This window comes from Telopea speciosissima, chromosome 5 (genome assembly GCF_018873765.1).
Source record: "Telopea speciosissima isolate NSW1024214 ecotype Mountain lineage chromosome 5, Tspe_v1, whole genome shotgun sequence".
NCBI lineage: Eukaryota > Viridiplantae > Streptophyta > Magnoliopsida > Proteales > Proteaceae > Telopea > Telopea speciosissima.
Window position 1 is genome coordinate 55,562,633 of NC_057920.1, and position 22,276 is coordinate 55,584,908.

The following is a 22,276-nucleotide window of genomic DNA, read 5'->3' on the forward strand; positions in this document are numbered from 1 at the left end:
TCCTCAAAGCTGCATCTCTGGTTTTTTTATTCTAGAAATCTAGTTGGCAGTTTAAAAAATTCTGTCTCCTCTTCAGACTAGGCTACTGATTTGACTGTATCGGATATTCTATGTCTTTGTAGCTGTTTTGATAGTATAGGTTTTCTTTACATTTCCAGAAGTCTCAACAAGGAGGCTCATATCCATGCAAAAGGTGTTTCTCTTTTGTGTTTGTCTACAGTGTGGTGGAGTCAGGCCCCTATATTCTTTGTAATCCCTTCTCTCTTATCTGGGAGAAGTTCTTACTTTTCTCATTTTCATTAGGGAGAATGTTCTCATTGCACAGCGCAGCCTGCGCCCAGACACATGGGCAGCCTGTGCAGGGAGGCAGGATGGTCATTGCTCTCACCCCAATGTACCTGAGCGCAGGCTGCGCTGAGGCACAGAGAACATCGCCCCTTTTCATTAATACAATTCTTTGTTCGTTTGGCCAAAAAAAAATAAAAAATAAAAATAAAAATAATGTTTGTGTCATAACAAATTCATCATGTCTTCGGTGCATATGGAACAGACAAAACGGTAAGGTTCCCCCGCTCCTTTCTTCCCGGCAAAACCTCTTTATAATTTACAAACGCACCAGGAGCATTGGCGCGAGTTTTCAGCACTTCTGAGCCGTCCATCATTAGAGAATACATCCATGACCCATATTATGCCACATGTCAAAATCTTATCTATGACGAGAAACACGTCGTTATGACTTTTGTTTGCCACGTCATATACCACGTGTTTCATACTAGTGCATCAACAAAGCATGCTTGCATTAATTAATTAATTAATTAATAAAATAAATACATAAAATAAGAAACAGGTGGAACAAGGCGAAATGTTTCTTAACCTCAAAAAAGCCCCGTATCGGTCTCTAATGGCCGCTTCGGGCTCTCTCTCTTCCCTTCTCCTCTCTGGACCTCACTCTTTCCTTCCACCAATTTCAAACCCTAATCGTAAATATTATCGTAACACTAACCCTAGTATTCACCTTCCATCTCGAACTCAAATCCTCAAATTCTCTGTGAATTCAGAGTCCAAGAACGAGCTCAGCGACTACCCTGTCTCAGAGAAGAAATCTTTCGCGGTTGCTACCGGTGAGCTTTTCCTTGGAATCGCTTCTAGGATCATCAGGAGAAAGAATGGAAATGGGGATCTTGTTTCTTTGCCAGTTACAATGTTTAAGGATACTGAGGATTTGGAGGGGGAATCGTATGTCAGAGAGAGGATTGATTCGGTTGTGGAGGATTCTGTTGATTCGGGCGTTATTTGGGAGCAGAGTTTGAAGGATGTGGAGGCAGAGAGGGAGCTGAAAACGATTACGAGCCCTGGATTTAGCTTCTCTGCAGCTGGGTTGCTCTTCCCTTATCATCTGGGTGTTGCTCAGTTTCTTATAGAGAAAGGATACATCAAGGTTTGATTTGGCTCATTTTCTCCTCTGATGGTGAATTATTTGTTTATAAATGGAATATTTGCAGGCAGTAATTTGGGTGTATTGCTTTTGTTAATGGGGTTCCTGAATGGACGAGAATATTCATGAAAGTTTAGAAGTGGTTCAATTCATTTAACTTCATAAGAATATTCAAGAAATAATTATGGTTTTAACTTCTTTCAGGTCAAATTCCGTTTTATGTCTCCATATTAGTTATCTTTACGAGGACTGAACAGCCAAAATGTACAACAACAACAACAACAAACTCAGCTTTATCCCAACTTAATGGGGTTGGCTACATGAATCCAAACAAAACAAAGTAGGGAAAACTGCGGACTAAACAAAAAAAAGAAAAGAAAAGAAAAAAGAGAGGGGGGGTGGGGAATGAAGAGATAAGAGAAAGAGGGACGGGGAATGAGGTGAGGGATGAAAAAGTAGAAAATGACAAATGAAAGATAAAAAATAAAGAAAAATGAAGGGTGAAGGATGAAAGATGAAATGAAGAGGAAAGAGGCACAGCCCAGCAAGTCAGGATAATCTCAGTTAAATGGGGTCATTAAATCTTCAATGAATGTACCCGGTCATTAAATCTTCAATGAGTGGATTTTGTGGAAATAAAGACATTTGTTTTTGTATACTTCAATGTATTTGGGCGAGGAACTTTGAACTCCAATGTTAATGATTGAATGAAATGTTCAATAACAATGCATACTGTGTTTAATACTGTTTATTTTTCACATGTTTTCGATTAAAATAATGCATGTGCATCTGTAATTATACTATTAATCATCCTTAAGGAAAGAGTTGTGAATTTTTTTTCTGTTTCTCTATATTTTCCACAAATTGTTATAAGATACAATCACCTTATTGTGCACTCAAGGAGCAAATCCATCCATCCAGAATATTTATGATTGATTTTCCTTCTCCTGGAATGAATTGGTTAGTTTCTCCGTGGTACAGGAAACCACACCATTAGCTGGTTCCTCAGCTGGTGCAATAGTATGTGCAGTGATTGCCTCTGGAAACAACATGCAGGAGGCCCTAAAAGCTACCAAAATACTTGCTGAAGATTGCCGGCTTAGAGGAACTGCATTTCGCCTTGGGGTATGGATATAACCCAATATTGGATTATCAATTTGTTGGTCAAATAAACAGAAATCTTCTTTAATGTTCAAATTTTATCCTTTCTTCAGGATCAATGAATATCTACTATGAATATCAATAATTAGTGTGGATTGTTATCACTTTCTATGGTGTAGCATTTTCTCTATGTTGAGGTGTGGCTATAACATTACGCTTCTAAGAGCAATGTTAGTGGTATATTGGTTGTATGCTATAATTTTTGCATTTACCTTGTGTTTTTGGGCTGATATCCAAGTTATGTTGATTAGAATAGTAAAACCACGTATCCAATGTTGTGAAAGTAAATTCTCATATATCAAGGAAGTTGATAGGATCAGATATATACCTGCATTTGCTACGTCTTCTGTTACATCTAGGAATTGGTTGATCCATAGTTGTCAAGGCGTAGCCTCGGCGTCCAATTGCCCTTTGCTGGAAAGGGACCTTGTTGGTGTGACCTTGATTTTTTCCCCTCCTCCAACGCCTAGGATCTCCTAGACGCCTTGACAACTATGGGTTGATCATGTTCATCTGCATTGTGAGTTCTTTTGCAAATTTTATAGGTTTTTTTTTTTCCAAATAAAATTTTCCCTCTTTGAAGGCTATCCTGTTTTATAGTATATTTACTTTAATAGATGGTGTTCAGGTCTTTCTGTGTCATTGTTCATCAATACCCAAGTAATTTATAGGATAAAAATTTTCTGATTTTGTATTTGCATGGTGATCCATAATCCCGTATGCCCAAAATATTGGGACTCATGAACTCATGCATTCTGATTACTGGATCGTATAATCAATGGCTTAAACTCTTTGTTGTGAAGTCACTGTGTGAGTTTATTAGATATTCAGTGGTTTGTGATATTTTTGCTTATGAATTACCAGAATATGCTCTTGGCAAATACTTCCAGATTGTTGGCCATATTTGTTGAGAGGAAAAAAGTATTTCCATGAAAGTTTGAGGCTCTTTCAGATTAATCGTGGAATATCTTATGACTGAGATGGGGGTTATTGAAGAGAATAATTGGACACCCATTTGTCTCAGGAAGAAGCTATGAAAATGGTCTCTTAGGGTTTTCAGGGTTTGTGATCTTGACCTAAATGCAGTATACAATCATGCCCTACTATCTCATTTTGTGCAATCAGTGACTCTGAAAAGCAACAAAATCAATGTTTGATTTGGTTCTGGAAAATTTATTATTTATTAAACATCATGAAGACTTCATTGAAGTTCTGAGTAGCCCAATATACAAAACTATAAACCACCGGCCTTTAGCTGTATAAAATAACAGAATGTACAAAAGAGCTTCAGATAAGAATCCTTAAATAAGTATGCCCTCCCAATCTCTCAGTGTATCTGTCCAATTGGTATCCTTCCAAACTTTGTTATTAGTTGCCCCCAAAAAAGTAGCAGATCAAAGGAGCTCCTGATAATAAGCCTGCCAAGATGCTATTACTTCTCTCTTTTTGACTGAAGCCAACAGATAACAAAATGAAATAAAACTTGGGAGCATAGGCTCTAGAGTGCCAAAAATTCAATTGATCCCACAAGCTCGAAGGCATAACCCTTTCATGTTTGAACTTAGCGAAGAAAAACACTGTGGCTGAAATGTTAACTTGTCAATGCTTTAGTAGTTTTCATAGCCAACTAGGCATTGATTAGTACAAGTTTTTAGTTAACCTTGCATCTGATAGAAGAACTGATCTGGCAGTAGTAGAATCAGTAATTGAGTAGTAATAGAAGAGTTGGCACCAATTAATAGGAATCAGTATCAGTATCAATGACTTCTGAGATCACCAACTCTATTACCCCCCCCCCCCCCAAAAAAAAAAAGATGTCCAACTTAGATTTGTGGGTGATTTCAGAAATCAAACAATCACGATATCAGATGGACCCAAAAACTGAGATTGAAAAACCCTTTCAGATGGGTCAGTAATATCCTAAAATAAGAAACAGATTGTAATTCAGTGAAGATACATGTTGCCCAAAAATTCAAAAAAACAGAGCATCGCTGGTCAGTATAGGAGAATTTTGATTCCACAAAATCAAAGGCTGAACACTGCCTGAAACTTAGGTCGAAGGACCTATTCAGGAAGGTTTTTAAGACCCTGAAAACGTAAGCAGACTTGTACACTGTTGGACAGATCTCAAGTAATTAGAGATACTTGATCTGCAAAAAAAAAATAGGGTACCACAGGTTACTTTAAAGATAGATTTGTGATAATACCATATCAGAGGCTTGAATCAGCCTCAAACTCCAGTCGAAGGATCCATTCAAGTAGATCACTAATGCCTCTTAATCTCAATCAAACCTAATGGTTAGATCTGGATTAATTGCAGCCATAAATCTTCTTCAAAAAACAGCAAAAAACAGAGTGCCGCTAACCTGTGTTGATGATAGTAGATCCTGCTGCAGAATAGCTCCATAGAAATCAAGAGGAACAGCAGTATGTTTAGGGAGACTCTAGTTTCTCTTCATCTAACCATTAACTAGTGTCTCGTATAGTATGTACAGCAGCATAGGTTGCTGCAACCACAAGAAGGGTCTCTGAGAGACTCAAACCAGACAGACAAAGGTGAATACTGATTTAAAATTTCTCTGATACCATGTGTCAGCAGATAAACCTGCAATCAGCACTCACCAAGCTTGAGAAGAGAAGGAGAGAAGGAGGAGGAAAGCGATATAAGAGAAGATGGAGAGAAAGTCTGAACACAATAGGATGAGATGTTCCCTATCGTGGACCAGCAATGCTTTCATAATAAAACCAGAATTAGACTCTTAGTAGGTCTCTTCTCACCATCTCCATAGTGTATGAGACAAATGTATGCATTTCGATTAGGGTCGAATTCTATGGTTATGATTCTACCCTCTATGTTTTTTTTATTCCGTCGAAAATCGATTTTACGGTATAGACGCTTATGACCTCCCAAGAGCCCAAGACTAATTACACCTTACAACTTACAACTTACAACTTGAATAAATAACTAAAAGACACAAACATACATAAACCTAAAACAACTATGTAACACACACACACACACACCCCACGATAGGGGGACTTCCCCTATTATGTTTACACTTTTAACGATTTTAACTTGAAGCCCGTACTATTGAATGAACATGCAAGTTGTTAATCCGTGGATAATGAGTCTGGCCATTCTCATTTTTATAACCGGTAATGAATCCCCCTGCTCTGGTTATCGATCTCCTCTTCTGTGCATTGCTGGTTGGAAGCTAATATCCATTTCCCTTTGCATATAATTTATTGGATAGTTATCCATGTAACAATGGAAGGTGGTGTTTTCAAAAATCACAAGATAAATTTGAGACATCCATTTTTATGTTTTTTTTAAAATCTAAACCATCTGTTCTCATTTAAAGTTGGAAGTGCATATTAATGTCTAGACTACCGGTACATATGCATGGACATACACGGGATGTGTGTGGATACAAAAGGGTGTATTTGATTGAATTAGACTTTGGAATTTGACACATGGCTAAGCTAGACCATGTCCTCTCTATCCAACGGCCGGAATGGACATATCATCTGTCCAGGTGGCAGAATAAATACCTTGTGACATTTGGAAAAATAATAGACCTTTGTGACAGTAATAAGTCGCCATTTTTATTACATGATTTATCATTTTCATATTTAGTTATATAATTAAAAGAAGGTAAGATACATTTGTACAAGTTTATTGAGACAAATGAAATTACATATTTATTCAATATATATTACTAATTAATCTCTTAAGAGATGCCTAGTGTTCCTACCTGTACTGAAGAAGAAAGATCTGGCTTCTATGGTACTTGATAGGGAATAATCCTTTGCCATGCTCAGACACATCATCAATCAGGTATTTGAACCTTGCTGATAAAGGACGTGGTGAGGCATGACAGAATGTTCACCACCCGTCACATCTATGAATTCTAGATCCTATATGGAAGCAATTTAGGTAATCCAAGACCATCAGGAGTAGTGGGAATTCATATAGATCATAAGGAAAGCATACTTACTGCACTCTTTCGACCCACTAGAAAGGGGTGTGGGGATTTCCAATATAGGGGAAATCAAGGCAGTTTATCAAGGCTTGTTGATTTATCCACACATCCATGGACCCATCTTATCGTTGAGGGTGATTCAGCCTTTGTGATTCAATGATTCTCTCATAATAGAGAAGTCCCTTGGAAGCTCATGCACCTGATTCCAAGAGCTAGGTTTTTATGCAATCCGGGGAACATCTTGCGTTTTTGGCAACCAAGAAGCAGTAACTCTTCAGTGGATGCTTTAGCTCAAAACGGGGTTGGGATATATATATAATAAACATTGAGCAAAAATCTTTCCTTGTGATATGATGGCATTAGTGATGATGCAAGGCGTATTATGGGGCTGATTTGTATATTTTGTATGCTCATGCATATCATAATAGAGTGTAAAGCTTTCTTGGCCATGGGAACGATAAAAAAATTATCAAACACCAAGAAAAAGAAAAACCAAAAAAGCCTTCCTAGGATCCTAGTCATTCTCCAGAAACTAGTTGCCGCCAACACACAACCCCTTAAAAAAAAAAAACCCTGAGACAAAACATTGAAAATGTTAAAAAGGGCGTACCCAGTCTCAGTGCACGAGGCTCCCACCACTGCGGAGTCTGGGGAGGATCATAATGTATGCAGTCTTACCCCTGCTTTCGCAGAGAGGCTGTTTCCAGACTCGAACCCATGACCACTTGGTCACAATGGAGCAACATTTACCCTTGCACCAAGGCCCACCCTCAAAATATTGTAAATGTTAAATGTGTAAGCATTTGTCCAACCTCATTTAGTTGGGATAAAGCTATATTGTTGTCGTTAAATGCATTGTTCGATGCAGTTAGTGATTAAAAAGGGTTGAAATCGCAATACATGCTGGATAGTACACACAATGTCAGTAATATTTTGTTTCTTTTCTTCCACAATTTGATCTTGGGAAGGTTAGAATTAGATCCTTCAAAAATTACATCTATGTTAGGCTGTTTTCTTTTTTAGCCTCTTCAATTGTACCTGCATGGCATCATCTCCTACTGTTTGATTAAATCTGCTGCATGAAAGCAGGATCTATTAATGGCCCAACAAATTGGTTCATGTCATGAAATAATTATACATTTGTCACCTCCCTCTTTGGTTATTATTAGCAATCGACCCATCAACCATTCCCATTTTCAAGCCCAAATTATTGGCACTTGTAATTTGGTAAGACAGTCATTTTCTTATTTTCAATATCTTTCGGCATCATATATAAACGTCTTTGAATCCATCATACTAAAGATAGAGCATATGGTATTAACTTTTTTAACAAACCATGTCCTGAGATCAAAATGAAATGATTTCTCTACTTCTCTGTAGAAAAATTTAGTGAGCCTGTCAGTGCATGGTGATGATTTTTGAGATGTGGATCATGGGTCTCACTTTGTACCATGAATATGCTTTAGAAAAAAACATACAGAAAGGAGATGTACTTACTGAAAGATAATTGGAAACTTTGCAAAGGATATTTTTAAAGATGTTGGTAATTTAATAAGAGAAGGCACTAGAAATTAGAAAGAGCAGGGTGGGTGCGACGTGTAGGATAATGGTGGGTCGTGGTACGATGCACAAGACAGTGGTGGGCGAAGCAGCAGTGTGCAGGACAGCAATGAGGAGGGAGAAGTAGTTAGCGATGGTGGGGCTGCAATGGCAGGTGTGAGGAGCGGTTAGCAGAGTGCAGGACTGTGAATGGGTTGCTCCAAGTGATAGATGCCGGAGGAAGAAGAAGAGGAAGAAAGGTGGGTTGGGTTCTAGCAGGGGTTGGGGCCAGATGGTGTTGCAGGAAGAAGAAGAGGAATTGGCGGTGGGGGCACCTGGGGCGGGAGGAAGAAGACGACCGAAGAAGACATCATGGAGAAGGTGGGGTGATGGGGGCTGTAGGGGACCCATATGATGTTGCGGCAATGGCTGCGAGCAGGATCAGAGTGATGACGAGGATGATAGTCCAGGGACAGTAGATGCTGCAATTGCGAGGGGGTAGCAGGGGTGGGGTTGCAGGGCAGATATGGTGATCGGTGAAGGGAAGGTGGAAGGGTAAAACAGTCCAAAAACATACATGATTGAGGAAGAATTATTTTTTTTGGTAGTTTTGTAAACCCAAACCTAATATTGTGTATTTTTGTAAACCCAAAGAGTATGTGGATAGTTTTGTAATGGGAAACCTGATTTTGTGTAATCTTGTAATTTCTCTTTTTTATTTCATAAAAAGGCTAAATATTAAAACGTCTAATACAAGTTTGTGAAATAACAAGGTTTTGCAAGCAGATTTTTTCCCCCTTGCTGCTGATGGTCATGAATAATAGGCTGCACTGCATTGGGAAAAGAAAATACACGGTGAACAATAGAAAAAGTTCAATGATTTATCATTCTGATATCAGTGGGCCATGGGTGGGGGTAGAATTATTTCATATATTTGTATACAATATGTATCATAGCTTTCTGATATTTTTATTTTTTGGGAATGCTGGGGGGGAGGGGAAGCGAATTTATTTTTTTAGGAATTTTTATGTTCTTAGATTTATTCAAAGTTTCTGCCATTTGTTGAAAATAATGCTGGATGTGCTGGGATTATGTTCTATTCTAGGGCTAAATTGAATTATAATCAACAAAATTGAAGTCAATCAATTAGATAGTTTGTGCTTCAGTTTAGCAACTGTCATATGGACGACCCGCCTGATTGGCTTTCAATCTTACAAGATAGTTAGTCAACTATCAAAACAATGTGTATTTGTTGGCAATACATAAACTAGCAATAAGATTCATAGCATTCCACGGGATGTTTAAGTATTCAAACAGTGGAGAGCTCTAGCTCCAAATATATTTGATTTAGATGAGGGACTTTCTTATTGATTTGACACCCCTCAACAACAACAACAACAACAACTCAGCCTTATCCCAACTAAATGGGATCGGCTACATGGATCCTTTCAAAACAAAGTAAAGAGGGAATGGAGAAGAAAAATGAAGAAATGAGATAAGAAAGGTGAGAAATGAAGAATAAAAGATGAAAGTAAGAGGAAAAAGGATAGTTCGGGATATCAGGAAAAATTCGGCTATTTGAGGTCATATTTGGCACAGGACACAGACTAAGCGTGTCATTCTTCATAACCTCACCTGTTGTCGTTTTAGTCCTGCCCCTAGCTCCTTTAGCTCCTTCAATTGGAATCAGATCACTCCTCCTTATTGGGGCGTCCCCAGGCCTCCGTTGTACATGTCCAAACCACCTCAAACGATATTCTCGAAGCTTGTCGTTGATCGGGGTAACTCCCACATCAACTCTAATACATTCGTTCCTCATTTTATCCTTCCTAGTTTTGCCGCACATCCATCTTAACATCCTCATCTCTGCAATACATAGCTTCGTTATATGGCTCTTCTTTACTCCCAACATTCTGCCCCATACATCATAGCTGGTCAGACAACAGTCCTGTAGAACTTTCCTTTCAGCTTTAAAGGAATGTGTCGGTCACATAGTACTCCGATCGCACCTCTCCACTTCATCCATCCTACTTTAATTCTTTGTGAAACATCATCATCTATGTCACCTTCTTTGTGTATGATATACCTCAGATATCTGAAATAGTCACTTGGTGGTATCTCTCTCTCCGCAATTTTCTCCAAGTCATCATCCATCATAATGTGACTAAAGTTACACATCATATATTCCGTCTTTGTTCTACTAATCTTAAAACCTCTTGTTTCCAAGGTCGATCTCCACAGGTCTAACTTAGCGTTAATCCCTGCTTTTGTCTCATCCACCAAAACGATATCATCAACGAATAGCATACACCACAATACCTCGTCTTGGATGTTCTTGGTTAATTCATCCATGGTAAGCGCAAAACAAAGAAGGGCTTAGGGCTGATCCTTGATGTAACCCAACCGTAATTGGGAATGCCTTGCCCTGACCTCCCACAGATTTCACACTAGTCACCACACCCTCGTACATATCTTTAATTACATCTACATATTTACTCGACACGCCTCTCTTCCATAGTTGTCACGGCGTCACGGCGATCCAAGTCGGTGGAAGGGTGTCACGTCGATATATCGACATGTCGCCCGCCATGGCGTTGCCATGGCGAGCATGTCGACCATGTTTAATTTTTTATTTTTCGTATTTTTAATGTCATTTAGTATGCTATAATATATGTCCTATAACATCAAAAATCAACATGAAAGTGTACTACACTACTACTAGTATACTATGCCACTATGGTTTAATTCATGAAAGTGTAACTAATATCCATTAGTGTATATGAAAGTATGAAAAATTGAAAATATAGATTAACTTGTCAAAATATCGACCGATATGCCAACATATCGTGGTATGGCGTCCATGGCGTCGCCATGGAAGCCATATCGAGCGATATATTTACATCCACCATGGCGTAGCTCGATATGCCACCTCTCCCAGCGCCAGGACGCCATGGCGACGCCATGACAACTATGCTCTCTTCTCAAGAACATTTCAGATTAAATCTTTAGGAACTCTATCATAGGCTTTCTCCAAGTCCATAAAAACCATATGGAGATCCTTCTTGCAAGCTCTACATCTTTCCATGACCCTCCTCTGTAGCTAGATAGCTTCTATCGTGGATCTACCTGGCATAAAACCAAATTTATTTTTTGAGATATGAGTCTCTTTGCTCAGTCGGGCTTCAATAACCTTCTCCCAAAGTTTCATGGTATGACTCAATAGTTTAATGCTTCTATAGTTATTACAGCTCTGGATATCACCCTTATTTTTGTATATCGGAACTACAATGCTTCTCCTCCATTCATCTGACATTTTCCTTATTTTCATAATCTTATTAAATAACTTGGTTAACCAAACTACCCCACAAATTCCTAGGGCCTTCCACACCTGTATTGGGATCTCATCCAGGCCTAGTGTTTTGCCCACTTATATATTTCTTAAGGCTTCTTTAACTTCCGCCACACCAACCTTTCGAACATATCTATGATGAGTAGTGTCTTGATGAATAAGGCCGCAATCATTCGGTTCAATCAAACTTGAACTATTTCCATTTAGTAGTTCACCAATATACTCATCCCATCTCCTCACAATGTCCTCATCCCTTAACAACACTCTTCCATCCTCCCCTTTAATATATCTCACCTGGTCGAAATCTCTACTCTTCCTCTCATTTTAGCTATTTTATAAATAGCTTTTTCCCCTTTCTTTGTGTTTAGATCATAGAGCTCCTCATATTTCCTCGCCCTAGCAGTCCCCACCATCCTCTTAGCCTCGTTTCTGGCCTCATTATACCTCAATTTATCTTCTAAATCATTAGTTCGTTGCCACGTCTTAAACCTCTCTTTCTTGGTCTTGATGTCTGCTTAGACCTCCTCGTCCCACCACCAAGTCTCCCTAGGGGCCTAACGCCTACCCTTTGCTTCCCCTAGGACTTCTTTGGCAACCCTCTTAGTATAAGTCATCTCGTTCCACATCACATTGGTGTCTCCCTTAAAGTCCCACTTTCCTTGTTTGGCCACATGTCATTGATAGAGCGTTTCGGCGGGAAATGGCTAAGTTGGTTAGAGTCCTGGTCCGTCATGCCAGAAGTCGCGGGTTCGAACCCCTCCTGGTGGAATAAGTCGAAGCAGTGCCCAATTTGCCTCTAGAGAGATCAGAAATAATCAAAGCTGTAATTGTACGTACATGTAAAGAACTCAAACATGACAACGGTATGATAATATGATATGATGACAATGCAACTGTTGTAAGGACTCCCCTTTTAGTCTCCACCATCTTATGTTAGGGTACACTGGCTCCCTCCTCCTATGCTTCAGGGCACTGAGACACATATCCAAGACCACCAGTCTATGTTGAATGGTAAGACACTCCCCAAGAATAACCTTACAGTCTTTACACAACCTTCTGTCTACCCCTCTAGTTAAGAAGAAGTCTATTTGACTGGTATTCTGGTAATTTTTCCACTTTTGTATGTAACCAAGTGCTCCTCCCTTTTTTCAAAGAAAGTGTTCACAATAGATAGATCATATGCTACCGCAAAATCTAGGATTGAAGTCCCCTCGTAGTTTCTCCCCAACCCCAAAGCCTCCATGGACACCTTCATAACCTCTACCTTCTCTCTCAACATGTCCGTTCAGATCACCTCCAATAATAATCGATTCATCCTGGCCAACACCCTGCACTAAATCATCCATGTGGTTCCAAAATTGGCGCGTACTACTTTCATCCAATCCAATCTGGGGTGCGTAAGCGCAAACGATATTGACACCCCTCAAGTTGTTGAACAATTTGTATCCTTACTTTTTTGCCCTTTTAGTATCACATACAATATTTTTCCAATGAGTGTAAGTATTGTCATTTCACATGTGTACTCGAAAAATTTGCATGCTAATGACACCTTTTGATGATGACATAATGATTTGTCACTTTCAAATTATTTTTGAAAACCCTTTCATACCCGTAAGGAACTTTTAGAAATAAAACAAAGGACAATTAATAGGTGTCAAGTTCTAAATACATCTATAGAGGTGTCATTTAGATACTCCCTTTAGATAATTGATCTGTCACACCTTAATAGCCATTAAGGAAATGAAGAGCATCCTAGTGTTTAAATATAGATGCAACTATGTAATCTGTTCCATGTTTCTTTGTCCAGGCTGTTCTGAGAAATATTCTTCAAGAGTTTCTGCCTGATGATGTTCATAGTAGGTCAAATGGAAGAGTTCGTGGTGAGTTTGTTTTTCTACTTTTGATGTTCTTCTTGCCTTCGCTTAAAAATGATTTTTTATGACATGGTGATATGCTTGGAATCATATAGATGCTTGGAAGTATTTATTGGTTTGCAAATTTCTTTTGGGTATCTTGCCCTTTCAAAAAGGAACAGTTGAATGGATGGCTAACTGGTCTTGATGCAGCTACCCATGTTGAACTTCTGTTATTCTCTCTGTTGGGCTTATGTAAGCTTGTTGTTTGGCTGTAATCAGTGTAGCGTAGGGTCCTGTGTATGTGGAACTCTCTTACATTTTCATTATTTAAAAATGGAATTAGATATTTTACCTAGATCAATGACATTGTTAGGATCACTTCTAGCTGGTCCTTGAAAAGAATTTCTCAATTTCATTTTTTTTGGACACTGATACCAAAATCCTGTTAATTCCCGAGTGAGCTCATGGAATTAGCCGGAACTTGGTTATGTTTTGGATAAAGGTCATGATTATACTATTGATTTTTTAAAATTTTAGAAATTAGAGACAGGTACATTGAATCAGAAAAGGTCGACGAGAAGTTGCTGGAAGTTGGTCCAAGCTTGACTTGTATCATGTCCAGAGCATGAATGTGAAATTAGACTGATGCAGAGAAGTCATCTATAGGGTTTATTTTATTGGAAATAAGTCTTGGGATGGGTTATGTATGTATTGGACCTTTGATTCCATGTGTTTTCTTTGCAATGGGCCACTTTAATGGGCCTAAAATGTGGGTACAAGCCTACAAGATAGACATATGGGATTAGGCTTATTAGTAGCTTATTAGCTTTACTTTCATTCCTAGTAGAAGTATGTGAAGTTATTTAATAGTCGTTTTTATTTTCAGCTAAGTTGTAAGCACTCCTATTCTTAGTAGGAGTGTATTTCAGTTTTTATAATTTGATTAGGAGTTTATTTTCCAGTCTATATAAGCAATGTTAGGCTTAAGCCACAGATATGATTTGACTAATTGAAAGTTTAAGTTGCCAATGCCCAATGGCCTTAAAGTTCTGTGAGAGACAGATTGGGTGGGATACCCGTACCTGCAATAGGTTTCTTCTTCCCTTTTTCTCTATTCCACCGCCAAGTATTGTGTATGTTTGAATTCTGGTCGAGAACCATTGTTGCTGCTGGTGTTTGTTATCTGATATCAAGAGGGTGGGTTATTCTTTCATCGTATGTTCAACCGTCATCAAGTAAGTAAATATCAGAATTTAATTCCAGATCTAAAGTTCCTGTGCATACTCTGTTTTCCACTTTATTTCAGCATATAGTACTTGGTTTGTACTTCGTTGATTAAACCCCAACCCTTGATCTGATTTCACCCAAACTTTGGGGAATCAAAGACTTACCTCAGACCTCCACTCGACCCAATTTGGTGCTGTTCTGAATTGTGGTTTGTGTGCTACTTTAAAATTACTCTTAACTCAGTGAGTTCGGGTTTCAGATTTTGCTGATTTAATTACTCCCTAATTAGCCATCCGATCAGCTTCAATATTTGGGGGTTAGATAGCTCATATCAAGGATAGAACTCGATCTGAATTTGGGGGATTTCTATTGGTCTGATTGGATTTAATTTCAGTTTGATTATTCTTCCCAGATTTCTATCCTGAGTCGGTATTCTCTAATTACTTTCAAGTTACTTTGATGCAAACCCGAGAGGGTAAGCAAGCCAAGATCGAATCTGGAAGAGGGTTCTGATATGAATCTGGTTTGATTGGGTTATGGGTAGGTATGATGAAGGTTGATGGAGGGTCTATAATGTGAGAGGTATTGGTTCAGATTTTAGGTTCGGTTCAGGTTTTGTTGAAAGTGTTTCAGGTTAGGAATTGAAGGGACAGAAAGAGAGGAAAAGGAAAAGATTTCGGCTAGGGTTGATTAGGGTGGCTGCAGGGACTTGGTATATGAACAGATTCAAAAAGGTGAAGTTGTAAGTGGTTGGATTGATGCTAACCAGCAACAAAAAGGTGCTGCTGTAACTTTGTTGAGGGAAGCTTGAGGTTGAAGATGAAGAAACATAAGTTGTAGATTTGGAGTCCCACCAGTCTACCAGCCGTAGGAGTCCCACCTGGGTTTGCTGAGTCCCACAACACTTGTATCTCACAAGGGTTTCATTCGGGAGGGGTTTTTTTTCACAATGTTCTGGTTGTTGTAACAGCAACTCACGAATTTCATTATATAGGGGGGGGGGGGGAACAGGCTGTTGTGGCCTCTTGGTTACATAAAAAAGTATTAAATGCACTATTAGAACTCCAAACAAGAAAAGGAGTTCCAATACATTGATCCTATCTCCCATACATAGAAAACATAAACCAAGAAAATTAACTAACTCTTGAAATTCTAAGGCACACTAAGAATACCAAAAGTCTTCTCCAACAACTGTCCCAAAATAATGGACCCAAGTAGGCCAAAAAAAGAACCATATAAAATAAACTCAGCAGGCCAGGTCCTGGCCAGCCTATCCACAAAGTCTGGGCTTGGCTTGGTGCTGGTCTTGGACGAACATGTGGACCAGGTTCTATATGAGAACCGCAGGATCCATCTCTTTTCTGCATCATACCTAACCAATCACTCTCATCTTAGTGTACCACCATTGCCATGTTTGTTCCATTCCTGTTGGTTAATGGATTGCTTTCGAAACTCAGATGCGCCAAGGGTTTGGTATTGGGATTCCCCTAGTGCTACATTGGTTTAGGTGAGCACTAGATAGATACCTTATGGCATGCCCCAGAGACGGAGCAAAAACTACTTCTTTAAGCTCCGGTCGTGAAATGTTCTGATCATACGGTCTCTCAATCGTGTTTTATACAGCTCCTGAGGAGCGTTGATAAGAAGAGGATCCTACAAACCAATTCTTCCCCTGATTCCGTTGTGGATTTTTACATCTACCATTTTCTAAAGGAATAATGATGCTCTTGGCTTGACATAGTTTCTTCGGTTCCAGTAGAACCCCTACTTTGTTGGGTTGTAAATAGGACATGATGGAGCTCGAGCAGCAAGTATTGATTTATTTCTCAGGGGCAAGGATCTAGGGTTAGTGTCAATCAATAAGAGGTGTACTCTCAACGGATCTGTCCATTGGGAGTACGGGAGGTCGGAAGGGTGCGTATTATTATTCATCGCGAGGGTTGGAAATCCCAAGTTTGACCTTCATCTGAGAAGGTTGGCTTTTTTGTTGCCTTTGACTTTTGGGTTTGCTGTTTCTTGAGATCCTGTTGTGAGATTAGGTCTGAGATTTTGTTACAGGTATACTCTTGCATCATAAACTTGGCAGCTTTGCCAATGGTTGAAAATTATTGCATTAAGGGGCATGGTTGGACAAAGGTGTAGAGAGCAAATGAGTTTAAAGGGGTGAGTTTTTTGCAGTGAGAGGTTGGGTTGGAGGACTCTGGAGGCAGTGTTGTTTGTAGGTTGTGCTGGCTCAGGTTCCCTCCCCCTTTTTAGGTGTTCGTTCTGGCTGCAAGTTGGTAGATGTGTCTTATTTTATCTCGTAGGGTTGTGGTCTTCCCTTTTCATCTTTTTCCCCCCTCATCCTTTTAATCCTTGGGGTTTCTTTGAGTTTTCTTCCTCTTGAATAGTGCATATCGTATCTTTAAGGTACTATGCATGGATTTAGGACTTGGTATCGGATCGGCCATGGCCGCCAGATCGGTGGTGCAAACAAGGTTTTAAGTATCCTTCCATATCTGCCGATACTAACTGGTACATATTGTATCTTTAAGGTACTGATATAATACCTTATATAAATTTGGTATTAGTACGTGTAAGAAACCTTATCTTTATATATAATTAATTGAATGCACTTGTCTCATCGTACTTTGTTCTCCTTTTTATACATGATATATTTATATTTACTTATTTATAGTGTTTTATGCTTTAAAATTGTATTTTGCATATCCTAAGCATTTCCATACGTTTCTTGCACGGCCGATATCAGAATGGTGGTACAAACAAGGTTTTAAGTATCCTTCCGTATCTGCCGATACTAACCGTTACATATCGTATCTTTAAGGTACTGATATGATACTCTTACCAAAAAAAAAAAGAAAAGGTACTGATATGATACCTTATATAAATTTGGTATTAGTACATGTAAGAAATCTCATCTTTTTATATTAATTGAATGCACTTGTCTTGTCGTACTTTGTTTTCCTTTTTATACATGATATATTTTACATTTACTTATTTATAGTGTTTTATTTGCTTCAAAATTGTATTTTGCATATGCTATGCATTTCCATACGTTTCTTGACTATGTCCATACATATCTTTAGCATATTTCGCGTCTCTCCAATACCATATGATACGTCTCTTAAAATCACCCTTCCGATACGATACTCAATACCGATACTTTAAACCTTGGGTACAAAAATATGTAGGGAAAAAAAAAAAGATATAGGAATCTTGGGGGCAAAATCATCTGATCCGGCCAATCTGTATCGGTATCGGTATCGGCGGGTGACTGATACCGGCAATGATACCGTGAACTAAATCCCTGAAGGTAAGTACACTATGATAAAAATTATCAGGTTTTGAAGAATTCACTTCTATTGTGTATTGGATATTATAGTTTATCCTTGCATCATAGAACCGTTTCATTTCATCCGTAGAATCCCCCATTCAGTGCTCATTTATATGTTAGAGGCTTGACACTGAAAAGCTATTCTGTTCAATATACATACGGAAGTAGAACTATGACAAAAAATTTTAGCAAGGGGAATTAGTGCTCATGAACAACTGTTGCATTGGTTGATTTTACATCCAAACTCCTTAAAATAATTTCTTTTTATTGTAGTTGCTGTAACTCAGATTCTATGGAGGCCTAAAGGCTTACTTGTGGATCAGTTTGACTCCAAGGAAGATCTCATTAATGCAGTCATCACTTCTTCCTTCGTCCCAGGGTATCTAAAACTTGATTGGCCTTTGTATGCAATTTCATATGCTTGATGATAAATGAATTGAAAGCTCAGCCTGGTGCAGGTATCTTGCGCCAAGCCCTGCAACAATGTTTAGGAATCGACTTTGTGTTGACGGTGGTTTGACATTGTTTATGCCACCAACATCTGCGGCTCATACGGTATGTTTTTCTAGATTTTGATATACTATATATGCTGAGTTTATTTTTTTTTTAAGAGTCCTCTTAAATGTGGTTGCCTATTGTACCATGTCACTATGCTACAGAGATCACCATTTGTGCCTCTTAAGAAGCCTCTGAAAAGTTTGGTGTTTGTAAAATAATTCATCTTATGCCTTTGGCATGTTGAGTCTTAGAATCAACAATTAATGTTCTATTTATTGGTGATAGCTTCCATTTTCAACTTGACTACTTTCAGCTTGCTAGTGTATTTTTGTATCTGATGCTGCTCACTTCAATGACATATCTGGGTAGAAAAATGAACAAAATTTGTTGTGTTTCTCTTAGGGGACTAGCATCCATGTTATAAGGATGGGATAAAAGTAAATGTCAGACCTGAACGATTTCTCCATCTCTCATTACTCAGATTCCCACTCGGTGACCCACATGATCTCTATCTACCTATGATGTATCATGCTGAACTATTTAAAATTATTTTGAAGTGAGAAGAAAATAATATACATAGGGGTTCTTCTTGCATTCAATGGTTGGGTCCTAATTACTAATTAGATTAACTAAGCTTCTTCCCATTGTTAGAAAAACATGAAGTAATACAAAGGAAAAGAATGAAATTGGATATTGAGGGAAACAAAGATATGATGGTTTCAAAATCAGGGTAATGCATTACAAGTTCTTATTTCCAATCATGCTGTTGTGCTGGTCTCGACCAACCACAGGGATGATGTAATACCATATATAATAGAAACCGTATCATTTCAAAATATACTCCCTTGAGCACATAGGAGGGATGACCAGAGAGAAAAATAATGGGGCGGGAAAAGAGGGAAGAGATATAGTAAGGTGATAGTGAACAGACTTCATTAGCAAGGTTTTAGCAAGGTTTTAAAACATGAATCAACAATGGAATTGGGTCCCATCGATTCCAATTTGAATGTGTTAGAATCATGCAATATTAATGATTGATCCCCAAACTTGGCTGAGACTTAAAATAACCCCAAAATTAATTAAAAATATTAAACATTTGGAATCATCTGCAACCATTCTCTGCATTGTATATACCCTAGACCCGCCTGACTCGTCACAAGTCGCATGGTCGGCGACGCCTATTACTGAGTACACGCCCGCTGTTGCTGGCATCAGATGAAAATTTCAGGCAAGACTAATGATCCTTTTCTCTTGAAAACAAAACTTTGCAATCGGTTGGAAGAAAAGAATGTAAAGAATACCAATATGTAAAGTTACAAAACCTAAATTTATAGCAAAGAGAAGTTCATCAAAGGAGGCAAAGCTGCAGAGATGTGTAATCTGTTAAGTGCATGATAATTGTGAGGGTTAGTTGCACTATGTAAGTCATTTATGTGTTTGTGGTTAGTTATATGGAGGTAGAGTGGATGTAGGAGTGGGTGGAGTTATAATAGGAAGTGATTAGTGGGTAGTTTAGTTGGTTATTAGTTGTACGCTATATATTCATGCATGAAAGCAAGGCATGACTAGACTTGGATAGACTTTATTGACTTGTGTTCCTAATTTATCTCATGAGAAAGGAGGTCATGGGAGACTTGATTGACTTGGGTCACTATTTTATCTTTTCTCCTTCCGCGTATGCATCATAATCACCCCTTAGAGGTTTTTTTTTTTTAAAAAAAAAACTTTACGAGAACAAGCTCCTCTCTCTCTTTTTCCATTGTTATTTATGGATGTGAATAAGTGTTTCTGAATTTCCAGAGGCTCTGGTGAGAGCAGAACCTGTTGGAGAGAGAGAGAGCTAGGTTGGTTGGTGGGTGGATGGTGGGGGGGAGGGGCTTGTTTTTCTCGACACTAAAGAGAGGGAATTGATTGGAGAGGCAGGGGGAGAGACAGATGGGAGGCGTGGGGTGGAAGCCTATTCCTTAATGTGGACGGGAGGATGGCAGGTTAAGCAAGGGCTGTGCCTGAGAGAGAGAGAGAGAGAGAGTCTTCCTGAAATTTTCTTCTAAGCTGCATGTTCTCTCCCCAACAATTCCCACGGGAGGAGAAAAAGGCATCGCCAGCGCCAGAGGACCAACCAATGCAGCAGCGTAATGTGGAGCCAGGATCACTGGGGGTGTGGTGAGTAGGTCAAAGAGGGAGGAGCTGGCGGTGGTGACCAAGGTGGATCCTTGTGGTGGAGGAGACCTAGAAGGTGGGGAAGGGGGGAGGGAGTAGGAGAGGAGAGGGGACCGGATATTGAGGGTGGTGTCATCAATTCTACGGAGGTCGAGGAGGGAGGCGATGCAGAAGAAGGCCGCCTTGCGGTTTAGGGTATGTGAGGTGATTGTCTGCTTGGTTTCCTACTTAAGTTGCAGGAATTAGGTGAATCGGTTTGATCTGGATTGGATCGGACCACCTGATCCAATCCCCCTCCCCCCCTAAGAATCAATATAACTTGGGATCAAAACCAGTCAATTCCGGTCCGAGTTTTGAAACGATGTTCATGACTGAAAGAGGGAGGAGAGAGAGTGTCATTGAGGGTAGTTTTTGTCATAACCTTTTTTATACAACGATATTTTTTTTTACCTAGATATAAACTAAACAAGGGTATTATAGTCAAGAAATACAAGAAATAGTTACAGGAGAAACTCAGAAAATAGAGTTTATACTTCTATATAATAAAGAAAAAATAATAATAATGGATTGAATCACAAGGTTTCAACTGCTTAATCTTGATTTGCAGGTTCGTGTTTGTGCTTTCCCGGCTGATCAATTGTCACTGAAAGGAATTGGGATCAGTCCACATTGCAACCCAGAGAGCAGGGCTAGCATTCGTCAGGTGATACTATCTTCTATAATCCGCAGATCAACATCATTTGGTCTTTTTAGAGTGAATTACTGAGAATGTATTTGATATTCCAATTATCTCAGCTTTTTCAATGGGCATTAGAGCCAGCACAAGATCATATTCTTGATAGACTCTTTGAGTTCGGATATCTGGATGCTGCTACATGGGCAGAGCATAATCCAGTGGAGGAAAGAGTGGAAGATCAGAGCAACCCCAACAGATCCCAAGTTCAAGATGACTTCACCCCAGAGATGGTCTAATACCTGAAGATATCCATCCAGGTACTGTGGCACTATGAGATCCAAAATCTCTGGGTGGTTTTAAGTCATACCTGGATTTTGGTACTCATGCTTTCAATGGGCATCAGGTAAAAGGAAACACTGCCTTCTAAATTCTAAATCATAGGATTAAAGTTCTCGATGTAACAACACTATCGTGAAGGCTGTTCCATTGGATGGATCATCAGCAGCCATTGTTAAAAGTGACTAATCAACAATGTACGCAGTGAAAGAAACACACACACACACACATATACACAATGGAACACATTGAGAACTTGAAATTGAAATTAAAAAATTGTATATGATTTAATTTAAACTTGGGTGTCCATATATATAGTATTCTCAGCTTCTTGGTGAGAGAGATTGATATGGGTTAGAGGCTAGAGTTGTGTGTTGCGACCGCAACCATGTCTGTAGGGTAAAAGGTTGCAGCACGGGAGTGAAAATAGGTTGGCCGTGTGTTCTTCGATAACAATTAACAACCGTTGATTTAACATCATGCTCAGCCATTGAATATTTTGGTATCATTTTACTTGAGACCAGCTCGGAAGGTTTACAAAAGGTGCACCTTGCCCACCCTCATCCTGCTCTCATCCGCCCAAGCTCAGCTGTCCGCTTCGCCCAAAATTTCTACCGTCTCCATAACCGTGTTTGAGCTCTCAGCCAACCCGCCCTACCCAGCCATCCTCTGTTCCCGCTTCACCCCACACAAACATCCTCTTTCCTGTTCAACCAACCACA

The 22,276-nt window shown here is 39.1% G+C and overlaps 1 protein-coding gene across 1 annotated transcript; it reads left to right on the forward strand.

Moving 5' to 3' along the window:
- Positions 1–857: 857 nt before the first annotated feature.
- Positions 858–21,727, forward strand: LOC122662421 (patatin-like phospholipase domain-containing protein 4). Its single transcript, XM_043858048.1, has 7 exons — positions 858–1,438; positions 2,417–2,560; positions 13,275–13,347; positions 18,158–18,263; positions 18,343–18,439; positions 21,150–21,245; positions 21,338–21,727. Exons 1-7 carry the CDS (start codon positions 863–865, stop codon positions 21,512–21,514), a joined length of 1,269 nt encoding a protein of 422 aa, XP_043713983.1. The 5' UTR covers positions 858–862; the 3' UTR covers positions 21,515–21,727.
- Positions 21,728–22,276: the final 549 nt, after the last annotated feature.